Below are 20,102 nucleotides of genomic sequence, written 5' to 3' on the forward strand. Positions count from 1 at the left end.
ATGAGGAATCTGAACTTGATAGTTTCTGAGATTCCTTCCAACTATAGCTCATGTCTTATACTTTTCTCAGTATCTGAGGCACCCAAATGATTAAAAAGCAGAAACATTACTTTGCCAACAAAGGTCTGTCTAGTCAAGGCTATGATTTTTCCAGTGGTCATGTATGGATGTGAGAGTTGGACTGTGAAGAAACCTGAGTGCTGAAAAATTGATGCTTTTGAACTATGGTGTTGGAGAAGACTCTTCAGAGTCCCTTGGACTGCAAGGAGATCCAACCAGTCCATCCTAAAGGAGATCAGTGCTGGGTGTTCATTGTAAGGACTGATGCTGAAGCTGAAACGCCAATACTTTGGCCACCTCATGCGAAGAGTTGACTCATTGGAAAAGACCCTGATGCTGGGAGGGATTGGGGGCAGGAGGAGAAGGGGACGACAGAGGATGAGATGGTTGGATGGCATCGCCGACTCGATGGACATGAGTTTGAGTAAACTCTGGGAGTTGGTGATGGACAGGGAGGCGTGGTGTGCTGTGATTCATAGGGTTGCAGAGTCAGACATGACTGAGCGAATGAACTGAACTGAACTGAGGCACCCAAACAGAGGCTTGGACATGATGACACTCAACATTTGTCAAATTATCACTGTTAAAAAGGGAGGTAGGATTTCCCTGGTGGTCCATTGGTTAAGACTCTGCGTTTCCACTGCAGCGGGGTTCAGGTTCAATCCCTGGTCTGGAAACTAAGATCCTGCATGCCATGTGGCCAAAAAAAAGGGGAGGGGGAGGTAGTCTTGTGACAGTGTCAAGCTATTCTGAAGGGAGAGTCTTGCTTGATTCCCAAGTTCCTAAAAAGAAGAGATCAGAAATTCCCAAACTCAAGCCACTAGTGCTTCCTGAGACTCACCCCATGTAATCTCCAAAGGACTGTGAAAGCAGCACAGTAAAGTAAAGAACATGCTTCACTGTTTTCTTCCAGAGGATACTGCATGTGTTGACTGTGCAAACAGTGAGCTTCCAAGGAATGTGTTTTGAGAATGCGGGTAAAGAGATGCAATGCTTACTGTGTAAGCTGAGGGGTTGTTGAAGTGAGGGTGGGAATTTTAAAAGCTGTCCATCTGCAGAGAGTTCTAAGATAGTCCATGAGTATGAAAATAAAGACAGTGAAAATTACACAACTCCCAAGATTGCAAGATTGAACCATTTCCCCTTTGGCCTTATTGCGTTAGGTGCACCATTTGACTACCCAGTTATCTCCTGGAATCACTGTGCTTTTTCCTAAGACAGAGATCTCCAGCAGCTGCTGACTGGTCATGAGTGGAATTATCTCTGAGGGTCCAGAGGGCTGAATACCGTCCAACTCAAATTTAAATGGATTTGCTCACTAACGAAGAACATTCCCACTTTTCATGACCAGATAGGACTTTATCCAACAGTTATCTGAATAGCATTTTCAGCATTTTAATTTCTTTTTCTTTTTTTATTTCTTTCCTTTCAGCATTTGAATTTCTGATCAAGGACACTGATTTGTCAAGTTGTGATTAATACTTATTTTTTTAAATGCCTATCATTTCTGGATATTGCTTAATACCTGCAGTTTCTGCAGTTTTTCCTCAACTGCTCTTTCATCCACAGGCCTATCAGAAAAACAGACAAATTCCTTAGAGATATAGTCCAATGCAGTGTTTAGGTCTATGACGCAAAGCTGGTATGAGTCGTGTTCTTGAACATGACCTTCTAGTTTCTGCACAGAATCCTAAAGATAAAACATTGACAATGTACGAATTAGATCTCTGAATTATCTCATTCAGAAAAAATTAAATTGTTCATAAATATTTATTTTATGAGGGTTCATCTTGAAACAGGAATAAGACCATAAATCATCCAGAGTTAAGTAAAATTTTTAGTGTTAAGATATTTATTCGTTCCCCACCCCATGTTTCTTTGCTTTCATTTCACTCCCAAAAACAACTTGTCAGAGGTTTACAAAATGAAAATGGCTACAAATTATATCATCAAATCACAAACATCCATAATAAAGCAGCTCCCTCAATTATCCTTCTCAGAAATGAGACTATGTGAAATCAACCTAACCTCAGATTCCTTTCCTAAGAATCAAACCCCAAAGTTGGGGAAAAGTAATCCTAACTCAAGAGCAAAACCACTGTCAAGGTCTCTTCCTGGAGTAAGAAAATAAGGTGACCACACCTGATGAGAAAAGCAGCAATTAAATAACTTACAGCCAAGTGAGCATCATCTTCACCTCTGCACAACTCCTGCTATCTGTGTAAGTGAGACTTCTAATCCAGGCAAACCTTACACTGAATCCAACTTTCATTGTGCAAAGAATATAAATAATTCTCTTAAGATAATACTATGCTTCATGACAAAATGACATTTTACTTCTTAATTCTTTTATTGTAGATCATGTGGAAAGACTCAAGGGAGAAACCTGATAAAGTTTATACAGAATAATGGATACAACTATCACAATAGATGACAGATGGATGTGTGGATGGATAGATGGATGAATGCAATGATAGACTGATGGATGGATGGATGGATGGATGGATGGATGCTGCATGGACAATTTTGACACTATCACCTACATAAAAATGCCTAAGGGAATTCCCTGGCAGTCCAGTGGTTAGGACTCCACATTTTTCACTGTGGAGGGCTTGGAAAAAAAATTTTAAACCTTCTAATCCCTGAAGAGGAGAACTTTGATGACAGGAGATAACATTATCATCAAATAATACACACTAGATTTCTCTAGCAAAACTGACCAAATTGATTCCTCCATTTTGTGGAGCTAGTATTTGTATCTAAGCTTTGGATTTTCCAAAAGAACTAAAAAATGGTCCCATACACAAATAGTACATAATTATGCATACTGAGGACAATCACTTAAAGTTTTGTTTTGAGCATTTCACCTGTAGTTGTTGAAGAAGACTCTCATGTAGATGCTTGATTTCCAGCCACGGCTCTTCACTAAAGTTGGGATTTTTAGTGCACTCTAAGAGGTAATTTCCTTGAGATTTTAACTCTTCTAGTAAGAATGTCAAATCCTGTGCTTTCTGGAGGAACTTCTTACAAATTTTTAATTGAGCTTTCTTCTCCTGCAAACCAGGTTGCAGAGCAAAGCCCACTTCTTGTTTCTTTTTTAGTTCTGTGAGCATTAATTTCAGATCCTCCTTACTTTGCAAATACTTCTCGCCTTCTAGTAGAAGCTTTTCCTGATGGCTAAATTTTACAAAATAGTTTATAAATGAAATGACACAACAAAACAGCATTTTGCATCATATAATACAACATGCATTATTATAAAAAGCATTAAAATAACACTACTGTACATTATTCCTGGAGACCTCTTTGGCATTGTAACATCCTAAATGGCCCTAAGTTTAACTCAGAAATCAAGATAAAAATTAGTTGTAGTATGACTTTAAAAAACCATTGTTTTCATTATATAATTTGATCTGAGGAAAAATGTTTAATAATTTAGATTTCAAACTATTCCAGTTTTTATTATGTTTAAATATAATTATTCTATGTTTTTCTTTTTAAGTAAAACAAATAAGCTAGCAGTATATTGGCCAACTAACTAGCTTATGTTTCCTACAGCTTGATTTTAATTTTGATCTGACTGCTTCATTATAAAAATATGAAATTTACATTTCCACCGAATATTAAATGTATCATGATTTGATGTGAAACGAGTTAAGAATTTTCACCAGAATTATGTCCACGTAATTCAGACATTTATAAACGTTTCTCTTAGCGTATATATTTAAAAGCATAAATTATCCTCTAGTAATGTAAACACTGAGGTTGTCTGGGGACAGGAGGTTTGGTACAGGAGGAGGTTATTAAAGGTGGAATGATAGACAATGTTAATTTGTTACCAACGGTGGGTTGATGCACCAGCCAAAGTAAACGGAGTTATGACAGTGAGTTTCATGTCTGATCCAGAGAACTAGTCTCTGTTTCTGCCTCAACACTGTGGTTGTCCCTGACATTACTTTCTCTCCAACAGATATATTATATCTACATCCAGAAGGTAGACAAAACACACTTGTTATGGCTTCACTGTGAAATGAAAAATCATGAAAATGGTGAAGGCATGCCCTTTACCTTAGATATGTGTTGGCCAAATGGAGTGTGTTGTCCCACTGGTTCTTGATATCAGTGAGGGTCTTTGGAACCACTGGAGCCTGGCTGCTCTCAGCCTGACTCATGATGGTCTGTATTTTAGCATCCCCTTCAGGTTTTAGTAAAATGATTTCCTAAATTAAATAAAAATGATCTTAAAATCTCATTCATACTACTTGGGGATTACATATATCTTTTTACTTATAAACATCATTCAGAGATTCTAACTGTGGAGTATATTTCAAAATTTCCTTTTCACTTTTACATATGCCCCAAATACAAAGATATCCTTCACATTGTACAGAACTGCTTCTCAGTAAACATCTGTCACATTACCTACTCTCTTCTCAATTCTCAACTGTACTTAAAGAAATTATGTACAAAAAAAATCCCTGGCAAATCCTCCTTCCAACCTGCACCATTATTTATAAATAAAGAGTTGGGGTAACAACCTGAACAAGACGCCTTTATACACCTAACAGTGGGTATCCGGCTTCCTAAAGGAAAATGCACAGTGTCACAGGCCAACTCCTGTTTCTCCAGCACGACATAATTAATTCTCATTCCCTGTACTCTGATTTTCCTCTTTTGCCCCAATAAAGTTCCTCTCTTCTTGGAAACACTACTTCAGATTCACCTTCTCTGGAAAACCTTTCAGATGTGATCCCAAACAATTCTGATTGCTTCTGTACATCAAACTAACCCTTGAAACTTGACCATTATCTTCCTCCACAGTTAGTATCTGATAAACCAGGAAATACTCAACCCACTCAGGATCTAATACCCTTTAGGAACCATACATATCCACTCTGAAAATGAACTCTTCTCCAGCCCTTTGATATTGCCAATGCCTCTTGATGTACTGACATCTATTCTTTTAACATCCTAGCAAACTCCTACCTGCTGCAGTTCTAATTTATAGCCTTTATTTCATATCTGCACTCAGTGAAGATAGATAACAACTGGGCACTGTTCTCACAAAGAGAGGATATACCTTTCCTTTCTATATGCATTAAAATAATTTTAGATCCATCACAGCCCTTCTCTTTTGTAAGCTCAGTCATCTGAATTTCTCACCCAATCCACAGTGATCCAATTTTCCATTAACAAACAAATCTCTGCAATTTTCCTCTAAATCTTTTAAAAATTGGAGTTCATCCTGACCTCTGACATTTAGTTTCCACAGTTATACCTTTATTTTATGGATTCTTTCCTCAAGTGGCATTTTGCCTTCAGATGAATTCAAAACCATAAGGGACTCTTTAATCCCTGTTATCCAATGAATTACATCATGTGCAAGATCACTAAAACTCTGGTCCTCAGCAGGAGGTAACTTATCCTCTTTGTCAATTTCACATATTTGTCTCAATAATGTCTGGTATCTATCAATCAAATGTGTTGATTCCGTTACTATTTCTTCTTCCTCAGTAATCCCATATTGCTTCACAGAGTTGTTCAACTGGGCCATTGATTCGAATTGTTCCCTGTAAATTCCAAATATCATTGGAAGATTATAGGAGCCACGACACACCTTCAGAAACCATATCCCCAAGAAACACATTTTGTGCAAGATCAGCCATACCTCTTTCTAGCTAGAGTTTGGCAAAACAGCTCAGTTTTCTCTTGTGTTCCTTCCATTTCTTTCCATATTTCTTCTTGATTGGTCAACCACTTACTCAGGTTTCTGTGGTCATTCTGGAGTCTAAAACAACATCACAGATGTTAAAATATGAAATCAGCAAAAAGTGTCTATCTGAAGAAAAGACTGGCACAAATCTTGTAAACCAACCAGGTTTTTTACTTTTTTTTTTTTATTATTCTTTATAAAAAAAACTGTAACATTATATACAAAATAATGTGATAAATAACAAATTTAGAGGCAAAATTATAACATTAAAATCTGTATAATAATAGCATGTATTATAGTGAAACTCTAATAAGCCATAAATATATATCATAAGCTTCCCAGGTGGCTGAGTGGTAAACAATCCACCTGTCAATGTGGGAGACTTGGGTTTGATCCCTGGGTCGGGAAGATCCCCTAGAGGAGGAAATGGTAACACACTCTAGTATTCATGCCTGGAGAATTCCATGGACAGAGGAGCGTGGCGGGCTACAGTCCCTGGGGTCACAAAAAGTCGAACATGACTTAGCGATGAGCATGAGCATGAGATATATCATAAAGAATAAGAAACAAACAGAAAATATTTGTGGGCTCTCCCCTGAACCTTTGCCATAATTTGAAGAATTCTCCAAACCTCTGTATCCCTAGTGGCAAACACGGGTTTGAAAGTACATATTTTATTTTTGAAATTCGTGTGTATATGTATCCCACTGCTAGCTGCACTGAGGCAGAGTACACACGAAGAGTTTATATGAGTAAACTTTCATAGTAAGTTCACTATGAAAGATCACCTCTGCTTCCTACCTCAGTAGCTGCTGCACGCACTCATCCAGCTCCCTTGCTCGTGCCTGGCATATGGACTCCATTTTTTCTAATTCAACTTCTTGACTTACGATCCAACTGTTAAGCTTCTTAACAGGTGCTTTGGGCAGATGTTTTTTCACATGATTCAGTACAGTTCCCACTTGCTGTATTTCACTGCCTCTTCCTTCAAGAGTCAAGAAATCCTTAAGAAAGACAAAAAGTGAATTATATCCTACAGGCAAGCCTCAGTGTGGTCCCTGTCACCCCAGTGATACTCTTCCAAGACAGCACACAGACAAGCCATCTTCATAACTTCCTCTGTAAAAGAAGAGCAATGGAGATGCAGCTAACTCCAATGGCAAATTATCAAAAGATTATTTATATTAGTTCCAGACTGTGTGTGTACATTGGCATTTGCCTCTGACTCTCCAGGAATCACATCAAGCAAAATGATGCCACCGTGTGGGTCAGTGGGAGAGAGACTGGGAAAGCCATATTCCATTCAACTTCTCCTAATTATTTGCACCTTTCTGGCAAACAATATGTAAAACCAGACAGCCTATTCTCTACTCAACTTTGTCAAAATCAGAATTTTATTTCAACGTCTGGGTTTCAATGTTTGAGTATCAATTGCTGAGACCCATGGAATGAGCAAATTTAAAGAAAAGAAAAAAGTTGGAACTCTAAATGAAAAAAAGAGAAGAAAAATGATTCCGTCGATAAAGAATGGTTATCACCAAAGCAAGGAATATACTGGGGACATTTAATGCCATCAATAAGCTGGAGAGCATAACTTATCACCTAAAATACTTGATAATCTACCATAAAGTGATCAAGAATTGAGGGTGCCATATACATTTTAAATGTCCTATTAATGCCTCTTATCTCAGGCTACCTTCTACTTCACTCTCATCAGCAGTATATTAAAATTCAATTACAATTTTTAGAAAAAATATGGCTGGGAAGAGATTCTATAAAAAGTCAAGCAATATGTTACAGGAAATTGAGTGGAGCCAAATTAAGTAAAGCCTTTATTTCTTTTTATCAAATATGATTTCAACACAACTGAATTCACCAGCAAACATTAAAGTTAAACAGCATCTTAGAATAGTTGTGAAAACTGTTTTCTGTTTAAGTCACTTGCAACTTTACCCAGTAAACATAGAGTGTTAAAATATTTGAGAAAAGGTCAGATTTTTTTTGTAAATATTATCTTTATGTACAGAAATTACTAAGTCAAAATAACTATTATCCTATCTACTTATATACAGTTCTGCCTCCAGTATTTTAATTTTGATAAATTTTGAATGAAATTTATATACGTCTTCTTACAGAAAGTTTTTGTAGTTTTTGCTCCACACTCTTTTTCGTTTCTGATGGTTCAAAACACTCCTTAAGGTTCATTTTAATGCTGCCAAACCAATCATTAAAGTTCTTGCACTGATCTGTAGGAAAAAACAAAGGAAGCTGTATTTATTCAAAGACGACTTCACCTACGTTGTTAAATTGAGAGATTCTGAAACTTGCTCCCCATGCCATAGGTACAAGTCACTGTAAAATGGTAATAAACTAGAATGTAATTTTGAGGGTTAAAAGAACCTACACAATAGTTGTGGCATATTTTCTATACCAAACCTCCTTTCCAATCATACAAGACACACACAGAAACCTACAAGGGCAGCCTGCTCAGAGGCATCTCCCCAACTCTGACCACAGTGGGCAGGTCAAACACTAGGACCCAGGTGCCTCTCCTTCATGAAATAAAGATCTGGGACTTGAACAAAAGACATGTCTTTTATAATAGGCATACATCAGTGGTGTTTGCTCCCAAAAGATTCATCTGAATATTATTTCCTTAAATAGGCTCTGTGCAACCATCATCTCTAAGTGAAGCTTAGATTAATTAGCCCTTGTGTTCACAGTACCTATTCACTTTTCAATATTCCCAGAAACAGTAAGGAAGCATTGCACTCACCATTCAGTAACTTAGAAAAGTGATCTTGCAAAACACTTTTTTTGGTATTAAATAAATCACTGACACTTTCATACTGCTTTTTTAATTCAGAGAGTTCAGGAGTCAGACAACCTATTTGATTCTCAAGTAATATCATACTGTGCTTCTGCTGTAGAATTTGTTGTTGAATCTCCTAAATAAATAAACAAACAAACAACCAATACTTGAAACGGGCTCAATTTACACACAGAATATTAGGTATCCATTGTTTCTATTAAAACCTAGATAATTTGTTACTGGGTGGATCTGCTTTCTCTTAGATAATAAATGTATGTGCTTACTCAGTCAAGTCTGACTTTCGTGATCCCATGAACTATAGCCCACCAGGCTCCTCTGCCCATGGGATTCTCCAGACAGGAAGCCATTCCCTTCTCCAGGGGATCTTCCCAACCCAGGGATCGAACCCAGGTCTCCCACATTGCAGTCAGATTCTTTACCAGCTGAGCCACCAGGGAAGCCCCAATAAATGTATTCTACAGTTTCACCTTTTAACTAGAGAAGGAAATGGCAACCCACTCCAGTGTTCTTGCCTGAAGAATTCAATGGACAGAGGACCCTAGTGAACTACTGTCCATGGGATCAGAGAGTCAGACACAACTCAGCAACTTTCACTAACTCACTCACCTTTTAATTCCTTTGTGGTCAATAATTATTTGATATTACATATGGACTGTAGCCCACCAGGGTCCTCTGTCCATGGTATTCTTCAGGCAAGAATACTGGAGAGGGTTGCCATTTCTTTCTCCAATTAAAAGGTGAAACATACACAAATTGTTTTTCTGACTTTTCTCCCTAGGCATTCATTTTTTAAAATAATTATTTGTATTAGTTTCAAAAGGATAAGACCATCAGAAATAAGTGTGAAAATAAATCTGAGAGAAGAGAAGTAGCTAGCAAGTACCTCTAGTTTAGTAAAGATCTCCAAGCTGTCGGAAGGAGACAAGGCATTTAAGAGAGACTCCGTCATTCCAATCTGGGTCTTGGCCTGGTCGAGATCCTCCCTCAGCTCAGCTGTGCTGCCACTGACTGCACCACAGGTGGATCCTCCTGTTAAACGCATTTTCACATGTTCTATCTTGTTCAAAATAGAAGACTCCATGACCTGAAATTATGAAACATGTGAAGTACTGTCACGGATTTGATTTAACTAGATTTTAAGACAACTGCATTGCTGAAGAATGAGTTGAAACTTTGTTCATTTCAATGTGAAATCAGCTCTCTCTGATTTTTCCTTGTTCTACATGATGATACAACAGTTTAAATATTGCTGTTAAAAAAAAAAGAGTAACATGAAAAACTGAAATTGACATTCTAATTCTTTTCTAAGAGAGGAACTGAATTCTTCCCCTTGAAACAAGTTTTATTTAGCATACCAGTTGAGGCACTATCTCATGGTGCTCATTGGAAAATAATATTAAAGCATATATATAAAAAAGTAAATAGCCAGCATTTACTGTTTATTATGTACATAGAATCATGGTAAGTATTTTATATACAAAATTCAGGCTTGAGAAGGATAAGCAACTTGCCCAAGAGCACAAAGTTGGCAGGTGGCAGAGCAAGGCCCTCCCCCAGAAAGTTTGACTCCAGAGCTCATGTTTGGGCACTTTTGCATTTTGATTTAAGTAAAAGTATAACAAATCTCTCCATACAACAGAAAATCACAGTCGGGGCAATCTCTCTGTTTTTCTGTCTAGCAACTAACAAACCTGGAATCATTGAGCCGTATTACTCCCTCCTATGCCCAAGAACACTTAATGAGGAAACCTTTGTTACTTTACATGGGAGCACAGTAACATCTCCCCTTCCACACAAGAGGTCCGTGAAATAAGTGAATTAAGAATAAAACAATGCAAAAAATTACTCATTCTAAATTGGAACAAATATAATAAATTATGCTGACTGTTAAAAATTTTGTTGGACACAAATAAAGGTGAATCAAATAATGACTCTGTTTTTATTTTAGGTTTAAGTTTTAGAATTCTGGTTTATAAATATTACTATCAAGGATAGAGAGCATTTTTAATTGCAACTTTTAAACAAAAATTCTCTTACCTGTAATTCAAGAGGTATTTCACTGCTTTGAAGCAGGAACTGTATTTTAGCCACTCTTTTAGAAAATTCTGAAGGTTTTTGTTCATGGACTTGTAACTCTTCCTAAAACACACAATGTCAATAGAAAATATATTTTTATTTTATACTTTATTTTCTGGTACCCATGATTGCTACTGAAAATATTTGGCAACTAAAAGAGTTTTAAATTTTCCCTAACCACTTGATTTTTGACAGAGTCCTGGGAGATACAAAACTAAGTGTCTTCATGAGTCAGGCATATGTTATAACTGAATGAAACACTCTGGCAATAACACATTTTGAAAGTCTTTTCCAAAAGTATAAAAATGGATATATGAACTTAAAAGTGAATAAAGTGACCAAAATTAGAGAAAAAAAAATTTGAAGCATCAGACTTGGTATATTGTAGTCATCATGCATGCATACATACATTTTTATATTACATTGAACCACATATAACTGCACGACTCTCTTCCTGTCTTCCTCTGAGGCCATCCATGTGCCTATCCATATATACTTTTCTCTTAATAAAGAGACAGCTACCTGTTTCACTATTTTATGTCTCTTTGTTGAAATTCTTTTTCAAAAAACACAAGAGCCAGAGCATAGCTTCTAGTCACTAGTTGCTGGTGGTCTAGTAGTTAAGATACAGCGCCCTCACTACTATAGCACAGGTTCATTCCCAGCCACAGAACTAAGATCCTGCTTCAAGCTGCCACACACTTGACCCATCCCCGAGGTCACTTTTACCTATGAACCTCCAGGTTGTCTATGAACGCACATTAATACCTGCTAACATCTTCCTGGATTACCACAAAGAAGACAATGGAATTCAGGTCTCCCTTGAGGAATAAGGAAAGAAATAAAGGATTTCTTTGTGACTTCTCTATCCCTCTTCAAGAAAGCAAACTTGATAGTAAAATGCCAATGTCTATAAAAAGGACATATGTTCTATTTCTGTTCAATTACCTTCAGTTTTTCTGTTTCCTCTTCAGTCAGTTGATGTAATTCCAATTCTTGAAGGACCTTTTCAGTCCACTCATCAATTCCATTTTTTAAGTAAAAAAGTTTGTCCCATAAAGCTAGAGCTCGACCAAGATTTTCATAGTAGTCCTCTGTCTTCTCATTTATCTGCCATAGTTAAAAAATAAAAATAATACATTAAATGGTGAAAAGTATAAGAACCACTGTTTCAATCAAACACAACTTTAAGATAAAATTTTAGATTACCTTTATTTGCTAAATTATTTGCTTTATTTATCAACAAAAATTTTGCTTTAATATACCATGTAGTTCATTATTCTACAAAAATGACTTAGCTGATTTGCTGAAGTTTATAAACAACTGAAAGAAATAGTCTTCCTCATTTCTAAACCACAATAATAAAAGAAGCTTTCAAAAATCCAGCTCAAAATATACAAATTCTTAATTTGTAATTCATAAAGTATCATTACTACTCAACCAAAAGTTAGTAAATAAATACAAAGCTGAACATCAATAACCTGCATAGATGAGTAATATATTAACTAGTTTATTTTAAATAAGTTGAGTATGCACTTGTAGATCTAAGAGTATGGACCCATTTCTTAGTAGTACCTAACTCTGGGGTAAAGTTAAATCCTAAGTAATAAATTTTATAATATTTGAACTTTTTTTTATAATAAGCACTTTTGAACTTTGTAATTAGATAAAAATATTAAAGATGCAAAAGAAAAGATCAATTTAATTGTTATAAAGTAGAATTTCTAGTCAATCAAATTATCACTTACATCAAGCCATCTATCCACAATAATATTAGCTTCTTTCTCAAAAGGAGGCTCTTCAAAAGTTCTCATTTTATTTAGATGAAACTGCAGATTTTTGCAGATCTGGTTAATCTTGTCTACAACTTCTAAGTGTTCATTAAATTCTTCTTTAACAACTTCAATCTGTAAAAGTGATATGAAACGTGTTTTGATATACTGACACAAACCGGTAAGGCTTATTGTTCCACTTTTCAACAAAAAATTATTAGAATCCTGAACTTCTGGTTTAATAATAATCCTACACCCAAATTCCTTGTCCCACTCTGCATGATGAAATATTTATAATAGTCTAAAACTATGTTTCTAGTCAAATGAAATAATATTCTACCAAAAAAGTTACCTCTATTCAGTGGTCTGAAAAATGATAGCTCCTAGACTGCTCCAATAGGAATCATTTTTATAACTTTGAAGAACCTAAGTGCTCATCTGATTAAAACAGACAAAGCTCTAAAACATCAATAATATGACTTCTAGTTTAATCTTTCATGATTTTAACTCCCACATCATTTCTAACATAGAAGGTGAAACACTATCAGAAGGCCAACGATTTTAAACTACAAAATAAAATTTGAGCATTGAGTAATGCAATTCTAATGTTTCCACTCAATTTACTAAGTTTACACAAGCATTTTTAATGATTGTATAAAACTTGAAAATAGTGATTTCTCATAAATAAAATACTAAAAATTATATCCTCATGGGGGACAGGACTTCCATTTCTTGGAATACGCAGTGAACATAATTTTCCTTATTCCCATTAAGTACAACTAAAAACCCTGGACATCACCTACAAAACAGACTTAATACAACTAAAAAGTGAGGAGATCAAGGAGGGAGAATGGCTGGGGGTATCAGCTCCTGAAGCCAGCCTGGTGATGAGTTCCCTGAATTTTCCTTTTCCCTTGCATATCCCAGAGTGTGTGCTGGAGAAGTCAGAACCTGGCAATATCCACGTTGTACAGACCAAGAAAAATCTTTTCTCTTCAGCCAAAGAACCAGGAATAGGACAACGCAGCAAAACAGAAAACTTTTAGGAAATACCCACTGGAGCAAAATCCCTTAGAAAACACGTGGTCCAACCCCATCCTGTACCAGCAAAGGTCAAGCAGAGAGCCTAGATCACCACCATCTCCAGGTAGTAACAGGAGCCCCACTCTCCCCCAGCCAGGAAAAAGAAGGCCAGGTAGAGCTCAGACTTTCATTCCTGCTGAGCAGTGACATACACACACACACACACACACACACACACACACTCATGATGTCAGGGATGGCTACATAAGGAGCTGTAAAGAGGGTCCAGGGTGATAGCAGTGGAACCTTGCAGAAAGCGAGAATGCCCACCCTCAACCAGTAACAAGGAAGCCTCTATTTTGGGTGCCATGAAATTGTCTTTATTTGTGGACAACATGATTATCTATGTCAGAAAGCCCACAGAATCTACAAAAACAGCCCTAGAACTGATATGTTGGTTCAGGAAGGTCACAGGATACAAGGTAAACATATAAAAATAGATTGCACTTCTCAGTTGTAATATATAGTGAAACTGTATGTAACTTTGTTTTGTATTTTCCAAGTCTCTTGTAAATGTGTTATCAAACTTTGATAATTTAAAAAAGAAAAAAAGGGAAAAAATCCAAAACTCAGGGAAAAAGACATGCACAATATTCAGAGAAAACTCAAATTCAAAAAGATATATGCATCCCAATATTTACTGCAGCACTATTTACAATAGCCAAGACATAGAAGCAGCCTAAATGTCCATTGACAGAGGAATGGATTAAGAAGACGTGGTACCTATATACAATGGAATATTACTCAGTTATTTAAAAAAATGAAATGCCATTTGCAGCAACAAGATGGACCTAGAAATTATCATATAAATGAAGTAAGTCAAACAGAAAAAGACAAATCTCATATGATATTACTTGTATGTGGAATCTAAAAAAAAAAAAAGATACAAATGAACTTACGTACAAGACAGAAACAGACTCACAGACATAGAGAACAAACTTAGGGTTACCAAAGGGGAAGGGAAACGGGGAGGGATAAACTAGGAGTCAGCGATTAGCAGATACACACTACTATATAGCATAACCAATAGATAACCAACAAGGTCATACTGTCCAGCACGGGGAACTACACTCAACATCTTGTAATAACCTGTAATGGAAAAGAATCTGAAAAAAAATTTTAAATCTACTGTATTTCTTTATACTAACAATGAATACATGAACACTAAAATTTTTAATATAATATCATCCACAATTACCCAAAAATAAAATAGGTGTAAATCTAACAAAACATATACAGTGATTATATGCTGAAAACTATAAAATGCCAAATAAAAAAATCAAAGATCTAGATAAATGCAGACACATACTGAGTTCATGGATCAGAAGACAACATAGTAAAACTATCAATTTTCCTGAAACCAATGGACAAGTTTAATACAATTATTATCAAATCCTAGCAGCATTTTTTGTAGATATAGGCAGGGTTATTTTAAAATTTATATGGAATAATAAGGGAACTATAATAGCTAAGACATTTGAAAAAAGGAGAAAAAAGTGGGACGTTTACTTGATTTTAAAACTTATCATGTAGGTACAGTAATAAAGATTATATCAATTGGCAGAGGGACAGACACACAGATCAATAGATCAAAGTGAATCCAACAAATAACTCAACTGATTTCTCACAAAGATGAAAAAGCAATTTAAGGGAGAAATGGGAATCTTTTCAACATATGGTGCTGGAGCAACTGGATATTTACAAACAAAAACATGAACCTTGACCAAAGTTTCATACCTTATACAAAAACTGATTCAAAATGGATGATGAACTTAAATGTCAATCATAACACCATAAAACTTCTAGAAAAAGAAATAAGAGAAAATCTTCGGGATGTTGTGCCAGGCAAACAATTCTGAGACTTTGACACCAAAAGTACAATCTATGAAAGGAAAAACTGATAAACCAATCTTTACCAAAATTTTAATCTTTTGTTTGCAAAGACCCTGTTAGGGAGGTAAAAAGGCAAGCTACAGTTTGGGAGAAAATATTTGCAAACAATATATCAGAAAAATGACCAGTGTGTAGAATATATATACATATATAAACTCTCAAAACTAGACAGTTAAAAGAAAAAACGATCTAATTAGAAAATGAGCAAAAGATATGAAAAGAGATTTCTGCAAAGATGACATTCAGATGGGAAATGAGCACAAGAAAAGCTGATTGATACCACTAGCAATTAGGAAAATGCTAATGAAAATCACAGAGCAATACCACTACATGTGTATAAAAATGACTAAAACAAAAAGATATCTAATGCTGGTAAAGATGTGCAGAAACTGGATCCCTCATACATTGCTGGTAGGAATGTAAAATGGTACAGCCACTCTGGAAAACAGTTTGAAAAATTAACACACAACCCAGGAACTATACTCCAGGGCATTTATCCCTGACAAATAAACACACACACACACACACACACACACACACACACCCTATACCAATATTTATAGCAGCTTTATAAATATAAAGCTTTATAACAGCTCAAAACTAGAAACAATCCAGACGTCCTTTGGAAGTGACCATTAAACCAGCTGTGGTACATTCATACCATGGTATCCCACCCAGCAAGAAAAGAGAACAAATTATCAATGTATGGAAGAGCCTGGACGAATCTCCAGAAAATTATGCCAAATGAAAATAACCAATCCCTAAAGGTTACGTTTTAGGCTTCCCCATGGCTCAGCTGGTAAGGAATCCACCGACAATGAGGGAGACCTGGGTTCGATCCCTGGGTTGGGAAGATCCCCTGGAGAAGGGAAAGGCTACCCACTCCAGTATTCTGGCCTGGAGAATGCCATGGACTGTCATTTTTTGCAATGACAAAATTACAGAAATGAAGAACATATTAGTGGTTGTGAGGAGGTGGGAGCAAGAGGGAAATGGTAGGGCTATAAGATGACCACACCAGGTATCATGTGGTGATGGAAGTGTTCTTTCTCTTGATTGTATCATTGTCTGCAACCTGACTACAATATTGTACTATAGTTACACCAGACATTACCATTGGGAAAACTTAGTAAAGGGTACACAGGATCTCTCTGTATTATGTCTTATAACTCTATGTGAATCTATAATTATTTCAAATTAAAAGTTCAATTTAAAAAATGAAATTTACTTAAACGTTTTAAATGAAAAAAAACAAAAAAAAAAACAAAACAAAACTGGGCAGTCTCTGTCTCCTGACCTGAAGCTGACTAATACTTTGGCAGAGCGGAGATGTAGACTCTGGTGTTTTTTTTCCTACCCATTCAGGACACTTTACATTGAGCATAATAGACACTTGTTCAATTAAATGAAAAAAAAAAAATATATATGCATGTACATATATATGTATGTATCCTGTTTTTTATTACATTCAAAGAGCTTTGTTGTTACACCGACACAGGCCATTGGTGGGTGATGATAAAAGCAAGGGCAGGAGAGGACACCTCTAGTGCTGACAGGAGCTGCAGGTTTTGTCCTACAATGAATGGAAGGAGTAAATAAAGGAAACCAGATACCTCTGACATTTCCCAAACTTTAATAGTCCCCTGACATTCTAGCCTTCCAGTCTTACTTTTGCACTTCTGCCTTTCATTAAAGAGAGTGGAAATTCAGCACGGTACCCTAGATAAACATCCAGGTTTCTATGGTTCTTAAGGACAAAAGTTCTCAGTGGTATCATATTTCAGCCACTGGTGCAAAGTATCATTGAAATACACATGCCAGAGGTCGACTGTTTTCTCAAGACCATACCTAAGTCATCACAAAATTAACAGAGTTACATTAACAGCTGGCACCACAATTTGCTTTTTCCAGACAGATAAAAAAAAGCATTAGAGAAAATGATTAAACACAAGTGTACTTCTATATCTCCCATACAAAAGGATACATTATTTCAGCAAATATACAAAGATACCATGCAAGATATAAGATTCTCAATCTAATAGTAAAAACCTGGACGTTTATACATTTCTTAAACATAATTACTTGTTTCATTAATTTCAAGATATTCATGTGAGTAAATCTTTACACTTGAGAAAGAGGTATAAAGTTAGACATTTTTTACTTCTACAATACACGTTTCAAATATGTCTTCAGTCAGAGAAGACAATAATATGATTGAAACACAACTTTGTAATCAGACAGGCTGAGCTTAAATAATAATTCTGTCACTTATTAGCCATATAATCTTTGGAAAGTTATTTAACCTCTATCCTTACTTTATTTCTTTGTTTACAGAGAAAGTTGCTAACCTGTTCAGCCAAGCTGGGCGTGGGGGGCGGGGGGTGGTAAGGCTATGTCATCAGTGGGCCTGGTAGGTGGAACATCAAGCCAGAGAGGATTATTCTCAAGACTTAAGGTTTACTTTTGTTTGTCTTGTTAGGTTTTGGACTTACCTGGGGGGACCCAATACTTCTTTCTTCTTTCCTATTCCTCTCTTTTGGAGTGGATGTCTATCCTACACCTGTCCCACCACTATATTTTTGAAAGCATATAATTTGTTTGGTTTCATGGGTTCACAGATGTAGTGTATAAGAAAGTGAATAAACAGAAATCTCAATTAAACAGAGTCAGGAGACCAGATGGGGTAGCAGAGCCCAATAGGAAGAAGAAAGATTCCTTTATCGGCAAGGCCTTAGCCAATGAAAAGGCCATGAACTGTTTACTGCTGGCTGCCCAGCTTCCTTTTCCCCCATATAAAAGCATTCTCCTTTCATTGCTGTGTGAGGACCCGCGCATGATTTCAATAGTTGCAGACCCCAAAATGCAATTCTATGTTGATCCTGAACAAATCCCTCTTTACTGGTGGAATTTCTGTCAGTCTATCTGTTTTAGATAAACAAGAGGAATTTCCCTCAAAATGAACTGAACCTTAAGTTTCACTCATAATCTAATTTAGATGAGATGCTGGACTTTGCTGGAGCAAGTTAAGACTTCCAGGGCTACAGACATATGTATACCTATGGCTGATTCATGTTGATACATGGCAGAAACCAACACAATATTGTAAAGCAATTCCTCCAATTAAAAATAAATTAATTTTAAAAAGACTTCTAGGGCTTATGGGAAAGAATGAAAAACTTTACATGTAAGAAGTACATGTTTTGGGTCAAGGGCAGAATGTTATAAACTGTGAGAACTGTCTTCAGAATGATACGAAACAAATCTATGTTGTTTATAAGCCTCCCCACAGTCTATGGTAATTTTTTTTAACACAGCCCAAGTGGAAAAAAGACAATAGCCATTAGAGGGGCTAATTATGGCAGAGGGATCAAGACCTGAACCTAGATTCCCAGCAGAAGGACTCACCCAGGAGAGGGGCTTACTGCCTGAAGGAGAAAGAAGTTTTATTAGTCAGATAAATAACTTGCCCAGAAAGCATATTATACCATTAATGGGTTGATTAAGTACTAGGCACTCTGCAGGCCCTTTACAGATGCTACCTCACCTAATCAGGAAAGAAGCAACTTTCTGCTGGTAACAGGATCCCACTTAATGGGACAAAGGCAGGACTTCAGGGCTGGGGAGGATTCACACAAACCAAGAATAGCTGCAAGTCAAGAGGGATTTGCTCTCTGGTCAGTTTGAAAGGCAGGGACTCAGGATCTGTGAGTATCTAAGGCAGAGACCTGGATCCTGAAACAAGAGCACAGGCTGGAAAATGGATGCTGGGGGCGGAGTAGAAAAGTAGCTGTGTGAACTGGGACATGTTTTAGACAAAGACTAAATTGTCCTTAAGAATCTGGTCTACAGGCATACCTCAGAGACCTTGCAGGTTTGGGTCCAGACCATGGAAGTAAAGGAAGTATTGCAATAACACAAGTCATGTGAATATTTTAGTTTCCAGACACATTTAAAATTTTTGTTTACATTACACTGCAGTCCATGATGTGTGCAATAGCATTATGTCTTAAACAATGTACATACCTTAATTTAAAAATACTTCACTGCCAAAAAAAAACTCTGACCATTCTCTGAACCTTTAGCAAGCCACAACCTTTGCTGGTGAAGGGTTTGAAATACTGCGAGAATTACCAAAATGTGATACAGAGACACAAAGAGAAAATGCTGTTGGAAAAATGGTATCGATAGACTTGCTCGACAAAGGGTTGTCACAAACTTTAAATTTGTAAAAGACACAATAAATCGAAGTCTAATAAAATGAAGTATGTCTGTATATAAGCTTCATTAATGTTGCTCTCAGTCATTGGAAAGTTTAATAAAACTGCTTTCTAACAGCCAGGTGTATCAAGTAGATGATATTTCACACATCCCTCTGACACTCTGACAGCACTTTAGTATAGAGTACTCAGAAAACCAAGAGGAGATGTAATTTTCTGGTGTATAAGAATACAGTGTAACATATTCTTTTCTAAGTATTCCATTCTTCTGCCACTCTGGTTGATAACCACATAAAATCATAGAAAACAATGACATCTAGTGTCCAAAAGTATAATTCTTCTTAGACTATAAAGTTGTGATTGGCAAGGCTATTAACACAGATGGAGCAACTTAGAGATAAGCTCACACATCTTTACAGAAAGTGAAGAAATAAAAAGATAATTTTTTCTTTATC

The 20,102-nt window shown here is 36.3% G+C and overlaps 1 protein-coding gene across 4 annotated transcripts in view; it reads right to left on the reverse strand.

Moving 5' to 3' along the window:
* The window catches only part of SYNE2 (spectrin repeat containing nuclear envelope protein 2), a 315,690-nt gene that overhangs the window by 161,195 nt on the left and 134,393 nt on the right, over positions 1-20,102 (reverse strand). For all 4 annotated transcript variants that reach the window (XM_043921131.1, XM_043921132.1, XM_043921130.1 and 1 more), the window contains exons 33-44: positions 12,431-12,589; positions 11,631-11,792; positions 10,644-10,745; positions 9,490-9,690; positions 8,550-8,721; positions 7,907-8,019; positions 6,575-6,777; positions 5,729-5,848; positions 5,339-5,630; positions 4,129-4,280; positions 2,928-3,237; positions 1,586-1,750 (exon numbers count right to left, since the gene is read on the reverse strand). In XM_043921131.1, the coding sequence (XP_043777066.1) occupies positions 1,586-1,750; positions 2,928-3,237; positions 4,129-4,280; positions 5,339-5,630; positions 5,729-5,848; positions 6,575-6,777; positions 7,907-8,019; positions 8,550-8,721; positions 9,490-9,690; positions 10,644-10,745; positions 11,631-11,792; positions 12,431-12,589 (2,151 nt within the window). The remainder of the gene's footprint in view (positions 1-1,585; positions 1,751-2,927; positions 3,238-4,128; positions 4,281-5,338; positions 5,631-5,728; positions 5,849-6,574; positions 6,778-7,906; positions 8,020-8,549; positions 8,722-9,489; positions 9,691-10,643; positions 10,746-11,630; positions 11,793-12,430; positions 12,590-20,102) is intronic.

This window comes from Cervus elaphus, chromosome 12, assembly GCF_910594005.1.
Source record: "Cervus elaphus chromosome 12, mCerEla1.1, whole genome shotgun sequence".
Lineage (NCBI taxonomy): Eukaryota > Metazoa > Chordata > Mammalia > Artiodactyla > Cervidae > Cervus > Cervus elaphus.